This window comes from Carettochelys insculpta, chromosome 2 (genome assembly GCF_033958435.1).
Source record: "Carettochelys insculpta isolate YL-2023 chromosome 2, ASM3395843v1, whole genome shotgun sequence".
NCBI classification, from domain to species: Eukaryota; Metazoa; Chordata; order Testudines; family Carettochelyidae; genus Carettochelys; species Carettochelys insculpta.
This window is the reverse complement of record NC_134138.1, coordinates 94,000,287-94,016,383: the sequence shown is the minus strand read 5'-3', so window position 1 is coordinate 94,016,383 and position 16,097 is coordinate 94,000,287. Positions and strand designations below refer to the sequence as shown.

Here is a 16,097-nt window from a genome sequence, read left to right as displayed (position 1 = left end):
AAGAGTTGTAGACCGATAGATAGATAGAATTAATTGTAATTTTGGTCACATATTTGAAAGTCCATTTTAATTTTTAATCTGTGGTGTTTCCAGTGCTTATCTCCATGTTTTGTTTTATTTCTGCAGACTACTTTTTAATGTATCTAATCTCAGCAGACAGAATCTTTTCTTGCTAAACTTTCAAGTGTCAGAAATGAGTTATTGTTCTCTCTCAGGCAAGTTCTGTAGCTGAAATCAGTGAGAGATGTGCAAGAAAAAAAAGTAGACCTAAAATTGTAACCATGAGAAGTAGGAAGTTATCTTAAATATAGTATACAAGAAAAAGAATATAAATTCTGTCATCACTGAATATTTGGCCAAAATATTTATTAATTTATTTTTTAGAATTGCTAGTAACGGTATAAACATCTTCATTTGTACTTTGGTAGGCAATTCCAATGAACCTGTGGATTTTTTTCAGGTGGTGCTTGGCAATTCTCCTTCAATGTGAAATTTTACCCTCCGGATCCTGCCCAGCTGTCTGAAGACATTACCAGGTATTTAAAGTAATAAGTACAGTTCCGAAAGTGTTTTTAAATTTATTTTTGACAGCAGTGACATCTGTCTAGAAGCATGAATGTTTTTGTTTTGCTATTAACCATCTTCTAATTGCAAGTTAATGAGAAATATTAGTAGAGAAAAAAGTTAATCGGCAGTGGAGGGAGCACCTGCCCCCCACATCCCATAGGGTTTTTTTGGTCTTTCAAAAGAAAATCAGAAGAAGCTAGTACAAGAAAACTGCTTCAACCTTTTGGTGCTCCCAGCAGTAAATTCTCTCCATTGTAGTAAAAGAAAAAGCAAATTCAGTTAGACTATAACAGCAACCTAAACAAACCAGCTTTTCAAATCTGGGGACTTAGTAATGCGTTGCATTTATCAAGAGGTTAAAGGAGTCGTAAAACTAAGGTGGCAAGGTCCCATGTGGGTCCTGTTAACCACAAACAGCTGTGCAAAGATTGAGGGAAAGATGGGGATGTTTTGGAAGCACCAAAATCATTTAAAATATTTAAAACCCGCAACTGTAAATACTAGCAAGGTCTCCACAGTCCCCCTCTGGGGGCTCGTCCAGGATATTTTTATTCCTTTTTTTGTCCTCCAAACTAGACCACTTTCACATTAGATAATCTGATATCACTATCAGGCTTTCTCAATATATATGTCTAATAAGAAAAGTTTATTCTAGCTTCAAAGTTCACCAACGTGACAGAACCCAATATTGCCTATTATTGTTATAGTGAGTCTTCTAGACATTGTGTTGCACAAGTACAACTATAATCATCAAACCAGACAAAGAAAAGAACCAGAATTTCTAAAAATAAACTTTACTTACCTCTTTCCCTCAGTTATGTATTTTCAAATTTAAATCCTCAGCTTTGAGCCTGTTCCCATGATGTTAATTCAGGGTTGATTCAAACCCTGAAGTGCATTAAGTCTCAGCTTTACTTTTGGATACAACCCAAAGTACCAGGAAATTCATATCAGTTGGTCTCATGAGACTTCTGCCTTTTGGGGGATCAAAATTTCACAAGAAGAGCTCAGGAAGCTTGTGAATCTGAATCCTATCCGTGGTTTACCCTCAAAACCACGTCCAGACCTAGGTCCTAGTCTAACCTAATGTCTTGTCATCCCTTCTTACTGTGAAGGATGTGTTGGGGCTAAATGATCATTACAATGACACAGCTAAAATCTCTCCAACATATCATCAAAGATCTACAACCTATCCTAGATAATGATCTCTTGCTCTCAGGCTATGTCCACACTAGACAAATCAGTCGACCACTGATACCCAATTTTAGCTATGCCAGTTGCGTAGCTAAAATTGACTTGTCAGCGTCTGCTGCTGTGGCTGTCTATACAGAAGATGATCCACAGGAGCGTTTCTCCCATCGACCTTCCTTAATCCTCACCACTTGGGAGGAATTCTGGGGTCGATTTTGTGCATGCGAGAAACAAAACCCCAGAAGATAAACCCGGAGTGGATCAATCTTCCATGGCAGTATAGACATAGTCTTGCAGACTTCGGAAGGCAGGTCAGTCCTCTCTTATTAACGGCCACCAAACCTGAAACATACTTACCATCAACCATATGCTCTGCAATAGAAACACTAACCCAGGAACCAATCCCTCCAACTCCATCTACACATTTACCCTAGAGACACCATCACAGGACTTAACCACATCAGCCACACCATCAGAGGTTCATTCACCTACACATCTATTAATATGATAAATGCCATCATGTGCCAGCAAAGCCCCTCTGCCATGTACAACCAGACTGTCTCAATGCAACAGAATAAATGGGGACAAAATCAGACATCAAAAAAGGTAACCAAAAAGAACAGTAGAGCATTTTAATTTCCCTGGATACACAGTTACAGAGGTGAGCATTGCCATCCTCAAGCAAAAAGCAAAAAAAAAAAAAAAAAAAAAACCACTTCAAAACCAGGCTGCAACATGAAACTTCTGAGCTGGAATTCATATGCAAATTGGACAGCATGGCTGCGTCTACACTAGCAAGTTCTTTTGAAAGATTTTTCAAAAGAAAGGGCTCTTACAAAAGATCCCGTGGAGCATCTACACACACCCAGCGTTCTTTGGAAAGTAAATCGAAATAACATGGCACTCCTTTTGAATGTGCTCTTCCATTCCCACTTCAGGAAAAATGCCTTCTTTTGAAAGCTTCTTTTGTGTAGATGCTCCTCAGGGCCCTTCTTTCAAAAGAGCAGTCCTCGTGGCACCTGATTTTTCAGTCCCTGACCCGTTCTTTCAAAGCAGCAGGGGGCTGTATGGACACTGTCGTTTGAAAGAGTGGATTGCTCTTTCGATCCGCTTATTTTATGTGTGGGTGCACTCTTTCAAAAGAACTTCTTTCGGAAGAGATCTTCTGGAAGGGCTTCTTTTGAAAGATCTCTGTAATACAGCGTAGCCCATCAGAATGGGCCTGAGTAGGATGGCTGTCTTTACAATAAATAATTTTCCACTTTAATTATTTTCACCTTCTTATCCACATGCACTTTCTGATTGAATTAACTCTGATGCAATGCTCCCATCTCTGTATCCCTACTGTCTTTCACTTCATGTGTCTGATTAAGTGAGTTTCAACATACAAAAGCATCCCCCAGGATAAAATTGTTAGCCTTTAAGGTGCCACTGGACTCCTTGATATTTCTAAAAATCTTTTTTTAGTAGTAGGTATCCTTCAGTCTGCATAGACTATGGATCGTGCCCTTTATAGTTTCAACTGAGGGCTTCATTTACAGCGTCTACTGTGACTATGAAGGCCCACACGAGAGTGACAGTCCTTGCTGCATCTCTTGCAGATGTGGTGGGTGTCTGGCAAGTCCTTATTGTGCTTTCTGTGTGCTCGCTTCTCCTCTGCTAGCTGTCTGATCCTCATCTCGCCCTTCTGAAGGCCCTTGTGTAACTCCTGCCTCCATCTGCTGCGGTCATCTGCTAGTTCTTCCCAGTTGTCCAGCTCGATGTCTCCCTCTCTGGGGTCTCTCTTGCAGACATCTTTGTAGTGCAGCTGGGGGCATCCGGGAGGTCTTTTGCCAGAGGCTAGCTCACTATACAGGATGTCTTTTGGAATCCTTCCATCATTCATCCTGTGGACGTGGCCAAGCCAGCGGAGCCAATGCTGTCTGAGGAGGGTGTGCATGGTTGGGATTCCAGCTTGCTCGAGAACGTCGGTGTTGGTCACTGTGTCCTTCCATGATATTCCAAGGATGCGCCTGAGGCAGCGCAAGCGGAAGACGTTCAGCCTCTTTTCCTGGCAGGCATACAGGGTCCAAGTCTCGCTGCCATAAAGGAGGGTGCTGAGGATGCAGGCTCTGTAGACTTGCATTTTGGTGTGAGTGTACAGCTTGTTTTTATTCCACACTCTCTTGCTGAGTCTGGACAGAGTTGTGGCCGCTTTTCTTATCCTCCTGTTTAGCTCAGTGTCCAACGACAGGGTGTCAGTGATGGTGGACCCGAGGTAAACAAACTCGTGGACGACCTCTAACGTATAGTTGTCAATGCTAATTGATGGGGATTCAGCAACATCCTGACCGAGTACGTTTGTCTTCTTTAGGCTGATGGTAAGCCCAAAGTCCTTGCACCCTTTGAAGAATTGATCCAGCAGTTTTTGAAGCTGGTCTTCTGTGTGAGACAGTACAGCAGCATCGTCTGCGAACAGCATGTCTCTGATGAGGACTTCCTGCACCTTAGACTTGGCTTTCAGCCTTGCAAGATTAAACAGTTTCCCATCAGATCTAGTGTGCAAAAAGATGCCCTCTGTTGAAGATCCAAAGGCATGCTTCAGGAGGAGTGTGAAGGAGATCCCGAATAATGTCGGAGCAAGCATGCGTCCTTGTTTGACGCTGCTCCTGATTCTGAAAGCATCCGAAAATGCGCCGTCATATTGGATGGTTCCTCTCATGTCTTCGTGGAATGACTGGATCATCTTGAGTAACGGTGGAGAACAGCCTGTCTTGTGGAGCAGTTTGAACAGACCGTCCCTCCTGACCAAGTCAAAGGCCTTGGTCAGGTCAATGAAGGCTATGTAGAGTGGCTTCCTCTGCTCCCTGCACTTGTCCTGCAGCTGCCTTAGAGAGAAGACCATGTCAACGGTAGACCTCTCTGCGCGGAATCCGCACTGCGATTCGGGGTACACCCTCTCAGCAATCTTCTGGAGTCTGCCAAGGATGATGCGAGCGAACAGTTAACCAGTGACGCTTAGGAGGGAGATTTCACGGTAGTTGTTGCAGTCGCTTCTGTCTCCTTTGTTCTTATACAACGTTACAATGTTAGCGTCGCACATATCCTGTGGAACCTCACCCTCTTTCCAGCACAGGCAGAGTAGCTCATGTAGGGGTTCCAGGAGTGTGTCCGCGGCACACTTGATTACCTCTGGTGGTATACCGTCCTGGCCAGGGGCCTTTCCTACTGCAGTGCTGTCAATGGCTCTCTTCAGTTCATCCCCAGTTGGTTCTTGATCCAGTTCATCCATTACTGGTAGGAGCTTGACGGCATCGAGGGCTGCGTCAACCACAACGTTCTCATGTGAGTACAGCTCGGAGTAGTGCTCAACCCAGCGCTCCATCTGTTTGGCTTTGTCAGTGATGACTTCACCAGATTTGGATTTCAGAGGTGCCATCTTGTTCTGGCTGGGTCCTAATGCCTTCTTCATACCCTCGTACATTCCTCTGAGATTACCAAAGTCAGCACAGGTCTGGATGCTGCTGCATAGCTGGAGCCAGTGGTTGTTGGCACAGCGCCTGGCTGTCTGCTGTACTGTTCTTCTGGCCGCTCTAAGTGCTTGCTGGGTACTCTGGCTCGGTGAGCATTTGTACTCCAGGAGTGCAGCGCACTTCTTTTCAATGACTGGAATCATCTCATTGGAGTTAGCTTCGAACCAGTTGTTCGTGTTTCTAGCTCTTCTTCCAAACACCGACAAGGCTGTGTTGTAAACTGTATCCCTCAGATGTTGCCATTTGGATGTCGCATTGGCGCCCTCAGGGCCACTGCACAGATTTTCCTGGAGGGGGTCTCCGAACTTTTCAGCTTTCTCAGAGTTTGCCATCTTTCTGGCGTCAATGCGGTGCCTTCCAGCAGGTTTAGAGCGGTACAGCTTCTTGGGTCTCGGCTTGAGCTTGGAGCAAACTAGCGAGTGATCTGTATCACAGTCAACACCATGATAGCTGCATGTCAGAAGGATGTTTTTGAGGTTATTACACCTAGCGATGACCACGTCTAGTTGATGCCAGTGCTTCGAGCGTGGGTGCCTCCACGACACTCTGTGCTGTGGCTTCGTTTGGAAGAATGTGTTTCTGATGCACAGATTGTGGTACATGCACAGTTCAAGGAGACGCTGTCCATTGTCATTCATTTTTCCCACACCGAAGTGTCCTAAGCAGGAAGGCCATGAGGCCCAGTCAGCTCCAACTCTTGCATTGAAGTCACCCAAGATGTACAGTTGTTCACGAGCAGGTATTTGCACTACAGCAGCACTAAGCACATCATAGAACTTGTCTTTTACTTCTGGGCTACGTCTACACGTGCACGCTACATCGAAATAGGCTATTTCGATGAATAACGTCTACACGTCCTCCAGGGCTGGCAACGTCGATGTTCAACTTCGACGTTGCGCAGCCCAACATCGAAATAGGCGCAGCGAGGGAACGTCTACACAGCAAAGTAGCACACATCGAAATAAGGGAGCCAGGCACAGCTGCAGACAGGGTCACGGGGCGGACTCAACAGCAAGTCGCTCCCTTAAAGGGCCCCTCCCAGACACACTTTCATTAAACAGTGCAAGATACACAGAGCGAACAACTAGTTGCAGACCCTGTATATGCAGCACGGACCCCCAGCTGCAGCAGCAGCAGCCAGAAGCCCTGGGCTAAGGGCTGCTGCCCACGGTGACCACAGAGCCCCGCAAGGGCTGGAGAGAGAGTATCTCTCAACCCCCCAGCTGATGGCCGCCATGGAGGACCCCGCTATTTCGATGTTGCGGGACGCGGATCGTCTACACGTCCCTACTTCGATGTTGAACGTCGAAGTAGGGCGCTATTCCCATCCGCTCATGGGGTTAGCGACTTCGACGTCTCGCCGCCTAACGTCGATTTCAACTTCGAAATAGTGCCCAACACGTGTAGACGTGACGGGCACTATTTCGAAGTTACTGCCGCTACTTCGAAGTAGCGTGCACGTGTAGACGCAGCCCTGGTGTGGCATACAGGGTTGGAGCATAAGCACTGATCAGGTGGACAGAACCGGCACAAGTTTGAAGCGTGATCCAAAGAAGTCTTTCTGATCCGTCCATGACTAATTCCACCATTTGTAGGAGGGTGTTTCTGACAGCAAAGCCAACACCATGCTCTCTGGGTTCTTCTTGGGCTTTACCCTGCCAGAAAAAGGTGTAGTCCTTTTCCTTTAGAGATCCGAATCTGCGAGTCGCATCTCTTGCAGTGCAGCGATATCGGCTCGGAGCCTCTTCAGTTTCTCGTTGATGACAGCGGTCTTTCGGGTGTTACTGATGGCCTGAAGATCTTCAGTCAGCATGGTCCGCACATTCCAGCAAGCAAGCTTAAATTGTTGATGTTTCTCACTTCTTGTTGATTTTCTTATTGGTTTGTCTGGCGCCCAAATTTCAGTCACTTGTCAGGTTCAGGAACCTTAAGCCTCACACACCCAGCGAGGCAGGTGAACTGTGGCAGGACAGTACCCTATTGGCTGGGCGGTGACTGTCCAGTGAGATGAGAGGATCTCTCCCACCGTCGAAGGCAACCCCTGGCGCTCATTCTCTACGCCAGTTGAGCAAGAGCTTATAACCGGGATCTGTTGCCTCCCGTGTTGATGCAACGCTGTTCAGCAATCCCGGAGTACCTCTCCGGGCGCAAGCCTGGGCACTTATTATGGAGACTCTGGGCTGCCCAGACACCAGTGTCCCCCTCTCGGCTTTACTGATATAGTCCAAAGGAGAGGATAACCTCCACGTCTGGTACCAGCTCAGCTGCAGGAGTTGCCGGGACAGTGCCAGAAGTTGACACCGAACTGCCTTCAGACTCCACTCCGGATTTTCTGTCAGGGTTTACTCCCTTAGCCTTTCTCCTTCACAGGATAACCCACAAGGCAGTGGGGTGTGGAGAATGTGGTTAAGGATCCCACTACTTCATACCTCCCTGTTACCACATCACCATAGCTCCCCGTGGAGCCATGATCTCATATCCCCAGGACCCTCCTCCCCACCTTTCGCCCCCGCCTCCAGCTACCATCACCATAGGACCCTCCCCAACCCACTACCCCCATCTGCTCCCATGTCCGCCCTCCTCACTGCACTGGCCCCTCTGCCCCCAGGTCCACCTTCCCCCATTGCTCTTCAGGCTCTTCTCTTCAGAGACTTCTTTTCCTGGTAGTGCTGCCTTGCAGGGCACAGGTGGAACATCATACCTGAAAAGGACAACAAACACGGGGCTCCTCCCTCGGCGAACTCCCAGAGGCAAACTCCCTTCCCTGTTAGTTGCTGCCCCCTGTTCGCTGGGAGCTCCCTTCTTATAGAGAGAGCTGCGAGCTGGTGAGGCCTGGCTTTTTACAGATTATTATAAATCAAGTAAGATGAGTTGCTCAAGATATCTGTATGACAGTGAATACCTTGGCATATTTAATACCCAGTGGAGAATCTTCTCTGTAACTTGCACTATAGTTGTTAAACACAGAAAGGAGCCTGTTACATCAACCGCTCTAAAAAATGTTCTATAAATATTAATTATTTCAGAGTTAGCACCCATTTGTTACATAGACAAATGTTATTTATCCCAATTTTACACAGAGAAAAACTTGGGCGTAAATTCGGTGTTCTGATCAAGGACTCACAGCAAATCAGTGGAAGAGTCAGGGAAAGAACCCAGGAATCGCTACTAATGACCAAACCACCTCATTTTCTCTAAAAGTGCTGGAAGATCTCTTACCAATTCATGTTCTTATTTATTGTAGGTACTACCTCTGCTTGCAGCTGAGAGATGACATAGTGTCTGGACGGCTGCCTTGTTCCTTTGTCACTCTTGCTCTCTTGGGGTCCTATACGGTTCAGTCAGAACTTGGAGATTATGATCCTGATGAGTATGGGAGTGATTATGTCAGTGAATTCAGATTTGCACCAAATCATACTAAAGAACTGGAAGACAAAGTAATTGAGCTTCACAAGAGCCACAGGTGAGCAGAAGAAATTATATAAAATTCAGCTTCCACTTAACTTCAGAGCTTGAGCCTCCTCCTTGTCAAATATTAGAATCTGCTGGAAAGTTTGTTTTGAGGGAAGACAGTTCTGTGCAGGTCTTCTGGAAGAGCAAGACTTTTGCTAACAAGAAAAACGTTATTTAGCATGGAAGATAATGACATACAGTGTGTAATGGGTGCTAGCTAAACTCTGCTAGAATGTTTCTCATGTATTGTAGTTTACTCCCTATTAGCTTGCTCAAAACTGATACTAGCAATGATTGTTTTTCTTCAGGGGAATGACACCTGCAGAGGCTGAGATGCATTTCTTGGAGAATGCCAAAAAACTATCCATGTATGGCGTGGATCTACATCATGCCAAGGTGGGGCCTACAATTAAAAACTTTGTTTCATATTTTGGGCCTGTTTCCATATCTCTTCTCAGTTTTGACCACCTCTTTTTTTCAAGTTGTAATCTGACAAAATGTTCATAAAGTGAACCTCAAAACCATTGATTGGATTGGTTTGAAGAATATGCATGCATGTTTATCGGAAGACCTCTGGGCAATGATTGATTGTTACTCCATTTAGCTGAATTTTTCCAATTTAATAAAGTCACTTATGGTGTTTTATCTAGACAAGCAGATAACACTGCAGAAATACTGAGAAGCACTTTATTAACCATATTGCAACTTAATCATATTGGTAATGATATGAATAAGAACTCTCTTGGAATCAATCTCCTGTGATTAAACTGTCTCTCAAATCATCAGCTAGCATAGGTACATTCACAGATCAAGAGGTACTCACTCAGTATGGTTGATGAGAGCTCTCCAGTCATTTAATAGTTTTGTGAGATTCTTGTTTTTTTATTTATTTTTTAATGTGTCTATTTTGCTATTCAGAAAACAGTTAATAGATTCTAGCAAGTGTAGAGTGAAGTCAGTTAAAGTCCTTGGTGAATTGTTGTTGGACAAAAGAGCCAGAGCTTTCGAAGAGCACCACCTTTTTCGTGAAGGTCGAATTACTGTGGAGCCATTTTCATTCTGCATCAGAACCTTTCAGCAGCTGAAATAAATATGCTGCTTGGAATTTGAAAGGGCCTTCATCCATGTGCATGAGGCATTTCATAGGAATTATGCATGTGTATTACAGCATGCAAGAAAATCCTTTGTAGTCTATTAATTGCCTGCACTGAAACTGTAAATGCTGTTATGACTCAGTGTACTCTTGTATATATGCATATATGTCCAAAATCTTGAGGGACATTTGGAGCAATGCTAAAACTGGAATAGGAAATGTCACTCCTTTTTTTTTTTTTTAAGTGGCATTTAAACATCCCACATTGCTCACAGGGAGATCAGTAAAGAACATTTGTGGGTTTTTGTGCAAGTTATTTTGATCTTCAATACCAGAAGTTACAGGTACTTTGCAGTAGGGTCTAGTTATGCTCTCAAAAATTGTGTGTTATATTGGAGAAATGATGGTAACTAGAAGAGTGCAACTGTTGAAGTCACCTGTTCTGTGCAACAAAGACTTTGTTTACCCAGTTTTATCTGACAGAGTATGAAAAACTAAAAGGATCAGGGCAAAGCTTTCAGTAAAGTTGATGCGTAATTACCGCAAAGCTGTTTCCTATTTAGAGAAGCTACAGTAAAAGCTGCATCACTGAACTAAGGCTTCAAACAATCACTAAGTTAATTACTGTGTTCCTTAATTAAGGAAATTAGCATTTTCCCTGACAACTGGATTGCCAGTTGTGTTTATAAATGGGAATTAATATTTTAATTATGTAAGCTACCTACAAATGTTGCACTGTACAAGTATGTGTACTGTACTCTCCAGTGTGGCTGACCTTGCTGCTCTATAGAGATGTCTTGGGTGATCTCTTCAGTCGTATACTAAAAGCCAGAGTCTGCCATTTGTATTCATGCTGCATAATAACATGTTCCTCATATATTCCCATTTAAATCAGCAGAATTGCTTGTGGACTATAGGTTGCAGGATGTGAGCCTGAATGCAGTTACAGAAGTTAAAGTTCAGGAAAAAAACTTGTTCTCTTTAAACACAATGTGAACTCATCTCTCTCATGTGACACATTGTGTGTGCATTTTTGATATGGACCTGAAGCCTTTTTTAAAAAAAATCTGGCTCAGTCTGTTGAAACGTTTCTTTTCTTCTTAGAAGAATGAATTGTTGAAATGCACTGCAGCACTAAGTTTTGTTTTTGGGTAGTACATCCCTAGTCTGAGGAACCTTGTGAATTTTATTGCAGTATCCTTTACTGATCTGTCCTTCATGGTGCAGTATTGCGCCTTTTCTACATTGTCTGGTTCTTGTATATCTCACCTTAAAATTCCACATAAACAGTTTTTGAACTGTGGCAGAATTTTCAAACCATTTGTCCTTTACATCCAAATTAACGATGCCTCTGATCTTTTGGTTAATCTTAAAATGCACCCAGACTGTCAGTATACCTGTTACAAGTGATTTGCTAGCAGAACAAAAGGAAGTCAATTCATTGGTTTCAAGACTGTCATATAATAATTTTTGTAAGACCTGTTGTCAGATTGCTGTTATCTTAAAACTGTTTTAAAATAGGTGTTATTTGAGAAAAACATCCAAGTTTAAAGCAATAACCTTTTTGTTTCCAATGACAGTTAATAAGATAAATGAAAAAATTTAATGAGAAATGAATTGCTGACAAATCTCCAGTTGCATGCTGCTGTAATAGTAAATACCAAAGAGTATTTTTTAGACTATTTTTCTAAGATTTCTTCTGACACCTCTACAAAATCCTGAGAAAATGACCTGTAGCCAGGCTTCTCGGTCAAAATGAGTGACAGCACAAACACCATAAGCAAAGATTTTTAAGGAACCATTCCATTTAAAATCCATTTTTCCCCCTTTTGCTATTTGTGCATTCATTTACATTGGCAGATAAATGAGAAAGGAAGGGTATTGGGTGTGCATAGGTGCAACCACATAAATAAATCACCTTAGGACAATATAGATTTGAAAATGCGTAAGACCAACAATCATGATGATGAGAGGGTACGGTAAACAGGATAGTAAAGAAATGTCCTCACCGCTCCCAGTTTCATGGTTGTATTTATGGCATTTGGGAGGTAATACTGTTTAATAAAGTAATTATCAATATAGTTAAATCACCTATGCTGTCTTCCCCTCCCCCTTTTGGAGTCTTTTGGAGAAGTCAACATTCAGTAAAATCTATCATCTTGTTTATATATGATGATGTTAGATATAGTACCTTACAGCTCTTTGTATAAATATGAGCAGTTAGTAAACTAAGGTCACTGTATAACCAGAGGTAACACAGTTCAAATACATACCTTAAATAAGAATATGACTAACAAGAACTCTGGAAATTGGTTGTTTTCCTTCTCCCCTTTTGAAAATATATTGCTTTTTTTTTTTCCCCTCCCCCTCAGGATTCTGAAGGAGTTGAAATCATGTTAGGAGTTTGTGCAAGTGGTCTCTTAATATATCGAGACAGACTCAGAATAAATAGATTTGCCTGGCCGAAGGTTCTGAAAATTTCATACAAGAGGAACAATTTCTACATCAAAATCCGACCAGGAGAGGTAAGCAGACCCTGACACGTTTTCTATTAAATGAAACTTATTCAAAATACCTTGTGATCTCTTGGGTTGATTAGTTTGTCATTGTTCATAAGTTTGCTGCAATACTTTTCCTCTATATTTTTAAAGTTATATTGAATTATTCCCCCTTTCTTAGGAAGATTAGGCAAATGACTTATTTAAAATATGTCTAAAATACATTCTGGGTCATGAAATAACATGAAGGATAAACTTGTCCTGCTGAAGTTAAACAGAACACTCTCATATATCATTTGATACATGTTTTATGACTGTGAATAATATATGGCTAAAATATACTAATTTATTGGGTGCTTATCTCTGTAGCTGGCCAGAGATTATATATGGTTTAAACTGGGATCCATGCTCCTTTCACAGTCAGAGGAGCATCTTGACCACACTTTTCAGTGTTTTGCAGATGTCATGGAATATTAAATCAAATGCATGAAATATCTATCTACAAGTCATGTTGGTGGTAAGGATGGTAGTGGTTTCAGATCTACAACACTTCATCTTCTGAAAGGCTTGAAGTTACGAGCTATTGTACAAAGAATGCCCTCTGGTGGCTGGATAAAATGCATAGCATCCACCACAAGCCCTTTCAACCCTTCTCATTCAATTTTGACTGAATTCGACCTCATAGAGCGAGATTAGCCAAACGTTTCTCACTCTCATTTACTAAATCCAATTCCTATACATCTCCAGAATCCTAGTAGTCTCTGAAGCCCAAGTCAGTTCCAGGGAACGCTTTCTCACCCCAGGCTACTCTCAGAAAATCCAGATGTTTTCTCACCCCAGTGGATGGCGGCTGCTGTTAGCCCGGAGTGAGCAGTGCCCCCCAGGCTGCCCACCTGGCTCCTTGCAACAGGCCAGGGTGTCTTCCTTGTGTCCCCCACCTGCTCTCAGGGAGCCACTTCCAAGGGATTTGCCCACTGTGGGGAGAGCTGCCTTGTTAATGTCTCTTGCAGCTCTTCCCATCTTTCCCTGCAGCCCGAGTGCATTGGTCCTTCTCTGCCACGGCTCCTGTCTGCCCTTGCTCGCCCCCCCGCTGTGTCTCGCACTGCTTTGTGGTACCAGTGCTGAAGTGCATAGGGCTGGTTATCACTAGGGATAAGCCGATAACCTTCCACTGCGTGACTGCGGTCTTATTACTGCTCGGAATTTAGCCTTTAATTTTACCTGTATTTGCCTTGCACCTTAGAGATTGCTGTCAAGATGTAATCAGTCAGAAACGTGCATTTAGTGGTAGCTTGGGCTCAAAGAGCAGGAAAACTAGCATTGTACCTTCTGGCACTATGAAGCATTCTCTCTCTGTTCCAGAGGGAGAACCACAGCAGGAAAGGTTTGGGTTTTTCTCTATTAGTAGAAAATCAAAATACATTGTTTTGGCGGAGTGTGAAACACACTAGTATAGGACTGCAGTAAGGGTTTTCAGTGTATGACAGATCTTGACATACTTCTTGACAGTAATAGACCTTTATTTTCTGATTTCCTTCACCCCCCCCTTTTTTTGACCCAATTGAACTTTGTTCACTTGTCTAAAATACATTCATCTTAGAGTAAAAAATTGCATATATGTAAAACCTAATTTCTAATAATTAATCATAACAATTTTTTTATAGAAGTACATTGTCTTTGGTGGCCCTGAAAACTCTGTTTTTGTTTGTGCAGCCCTCAGTAGGCTTTGCGTTTGACATGCCTGCATTAGAGCAACAAATAGTTGAGAGGCACCAATCACAATATTCTTTTTCCTAACTCTCCCAAGCCCTTGCTTTAAAAGTTTTGTTCTGTGCTACAGAGCAGCCACCTTCATCAGTAAACTCCCATTTCTCATCTAAATTCCAAGCAGATTATTCAGTCACCCCTCAAGCTGGGATTTGCAAACAGGAATCTGGAGACTGTGTGTGTATATATTTGTACAGATGATGAAATGATATGGGTGGAAAAAATGAACATGAAACTGTATCTTGACAAACTGGAGAAATGGTCTGAAGGTAACAGAATAAAATTCAGTAAGGACAAATTCAGTGTACCCCTACTTACAAAGGAGCAATTGGCTACACATGGGAAATGACTGTCTAGGAAGAGTACGAGGGAAAAGGATTTGGGGTGGGGTGGCTCAGACTTGATCACAAGCTAAATGTGATTCAACAGTGTAACACTTGCAAAAAAAAGCAAACAATTCTAGGATGTATAGGGAGGAGTGTTGTGAGTGGAAGTAATTCTTCTTCTCCAATCTGCTCTGATTAGGCTTCATTTGGAATGCTGTGTCCAGTTCTGGACTCCACATTTTGGAAAAAATGTGGACAAATTGGAGAAACTCAAGGGAAGAGGGGGGGAAAAACTGATTAAAGCTCTATGAAGGAGGATAGAAAACAAGTGGGTTTGTTTAGTCTGGAGAAGGGAAAAGTGAGGATGAAGTTCAGTTTTCAAGTACATAAATCTTGTTACGAGAAGGAGGGAGATAAATTGTTCTTGTTAACCTCTGAGGATAGGACAGGAAGCAATGGTCCTAAATTGCAGCAAGGGAGATTTAAGTTGGACGTTTGGAAAAAATTCCTTGCTGTCAAGGTATTTAACCACTGAAATAAATTGCTTAGGGAGTTGGCAGAATCTCCATTATTGGAGATTTTTTTAAGAGGAGGTTAAACACCTGTCAGGTATGGTCTAGATAATATTTAGTGTTGCCATATGTGCTGAGGACTGGACTAGATGACCTGTTGAGATTCCGTCCAGTTCTGTGATTCCATGATAAAGACAACATGCCTCACTAGCAGCAGAATCTAGTACCCTGGAAGTGAGGCTGGACAAATTCAGATTTGGATATAAGTTTAAAATTTTAACACTGCAGATGGTGAACCAACAGCACAACTTACCAATTGTTGCAGTGCTAATTTATTCATTCAGTTAGCTGCTTTTATATAAGAGCCACTCTATGTCGAAGAGGAATTAATTTAGGGAAATTCTGTGACATGTATGAGTCAGGAGGTAGGTAACATGATGACAGGGGTGCTTTCTGGTGTTCAAATATTTATACATTTATAACTACTCTTTCTTTCTTTCTACCTAGTTTGAGCAGTTTGAAAGCACTATTGGGTTTAAGTTGCCAAATCATCGTGCTGCAAAGCGTTTATGGAAAGTATGTGTTGAACATCACACGTTTTTCAGGTATGTGGGGTTTCCATCAGTAAAGCTTGAGAATAAAGCCTGGGCAAAAAAAATGTTCTAACAGGCCAAATGGCTTGATATCTTATTGCCTTTCTGATTGCTGATCTGGAGCTATAGATGAAAAGGACTGCTATTTCAAATATCAGAGAGGTGGCCGTGTTAGTCTGTAGCTTTAAGAACAACAAGAAGTCTTGTGGCACCTTATAGACTAACAGATATTTTGGAGCATAAGCTTGCATCTGATGAAACAGGTCTTTGTGCACAAAAGCTTATGCTCCAAAATATCTGTTGGTCTATAAGGTGCCACAAGACTTCTTGTTGCTATTTCAAAAGTATTTGTAAACTTCAACTGTGGCTAGAAAATATTGGATCTTAAAATATCACATGATTTTCACTGCCAGCTTGCTATTTTTCATTTTATATGCACAGTGATGTTATCAGCTAACCATTGTCTAACATGTACAGTTAATGGGCTGATTGAAAATTGGGCTCATAATTTCTGAATCCATTCTCTTTCTCACACACACCTTACATGGCAACTGGCAAAAATTTTGAAGACCTAATCAAAAATTA

The 16,097-nt window shown here is 42.5% G+C and overlaps 1 protein-coding gene across 26 annotated transcripts in view; it reads left to right on the top strand.

The window, feature by feature from the left end:
• Positions 1-16,097, top strand: part of EPB41L3 (erythrocyte membrane protein band 4.1 like 3) — a 231,883-nt gene that overhangs the window by 177,485 nt on the left and 38,301 nt on the right. For all 26 annotated transcript variants that reach the window (XM_074987386.1, XM_074987411.1, XM_074987397.1 and 23 more), the window contains exons 6-10: positions 461-536; positions 8,515-8,733; positions 9,032-9,119; positions 12,189-12,341; positions 15,427-15,524. In XM_074987386.1, coding sequence (XP_074843487.1) covers positions 461-536; positions 8,515-8,733; positions 9,032-9,119; positions 12,189-12,341; positions 15,427-15,524 — 634 coding nt within the window. The remainder of the gene's footprint in view (positions 1-460; positions 537-8,514; positions 8,734-9,031; positions 9,120-12,188; positions 12,342-15,426; positions 15,525-16,097) is intronic.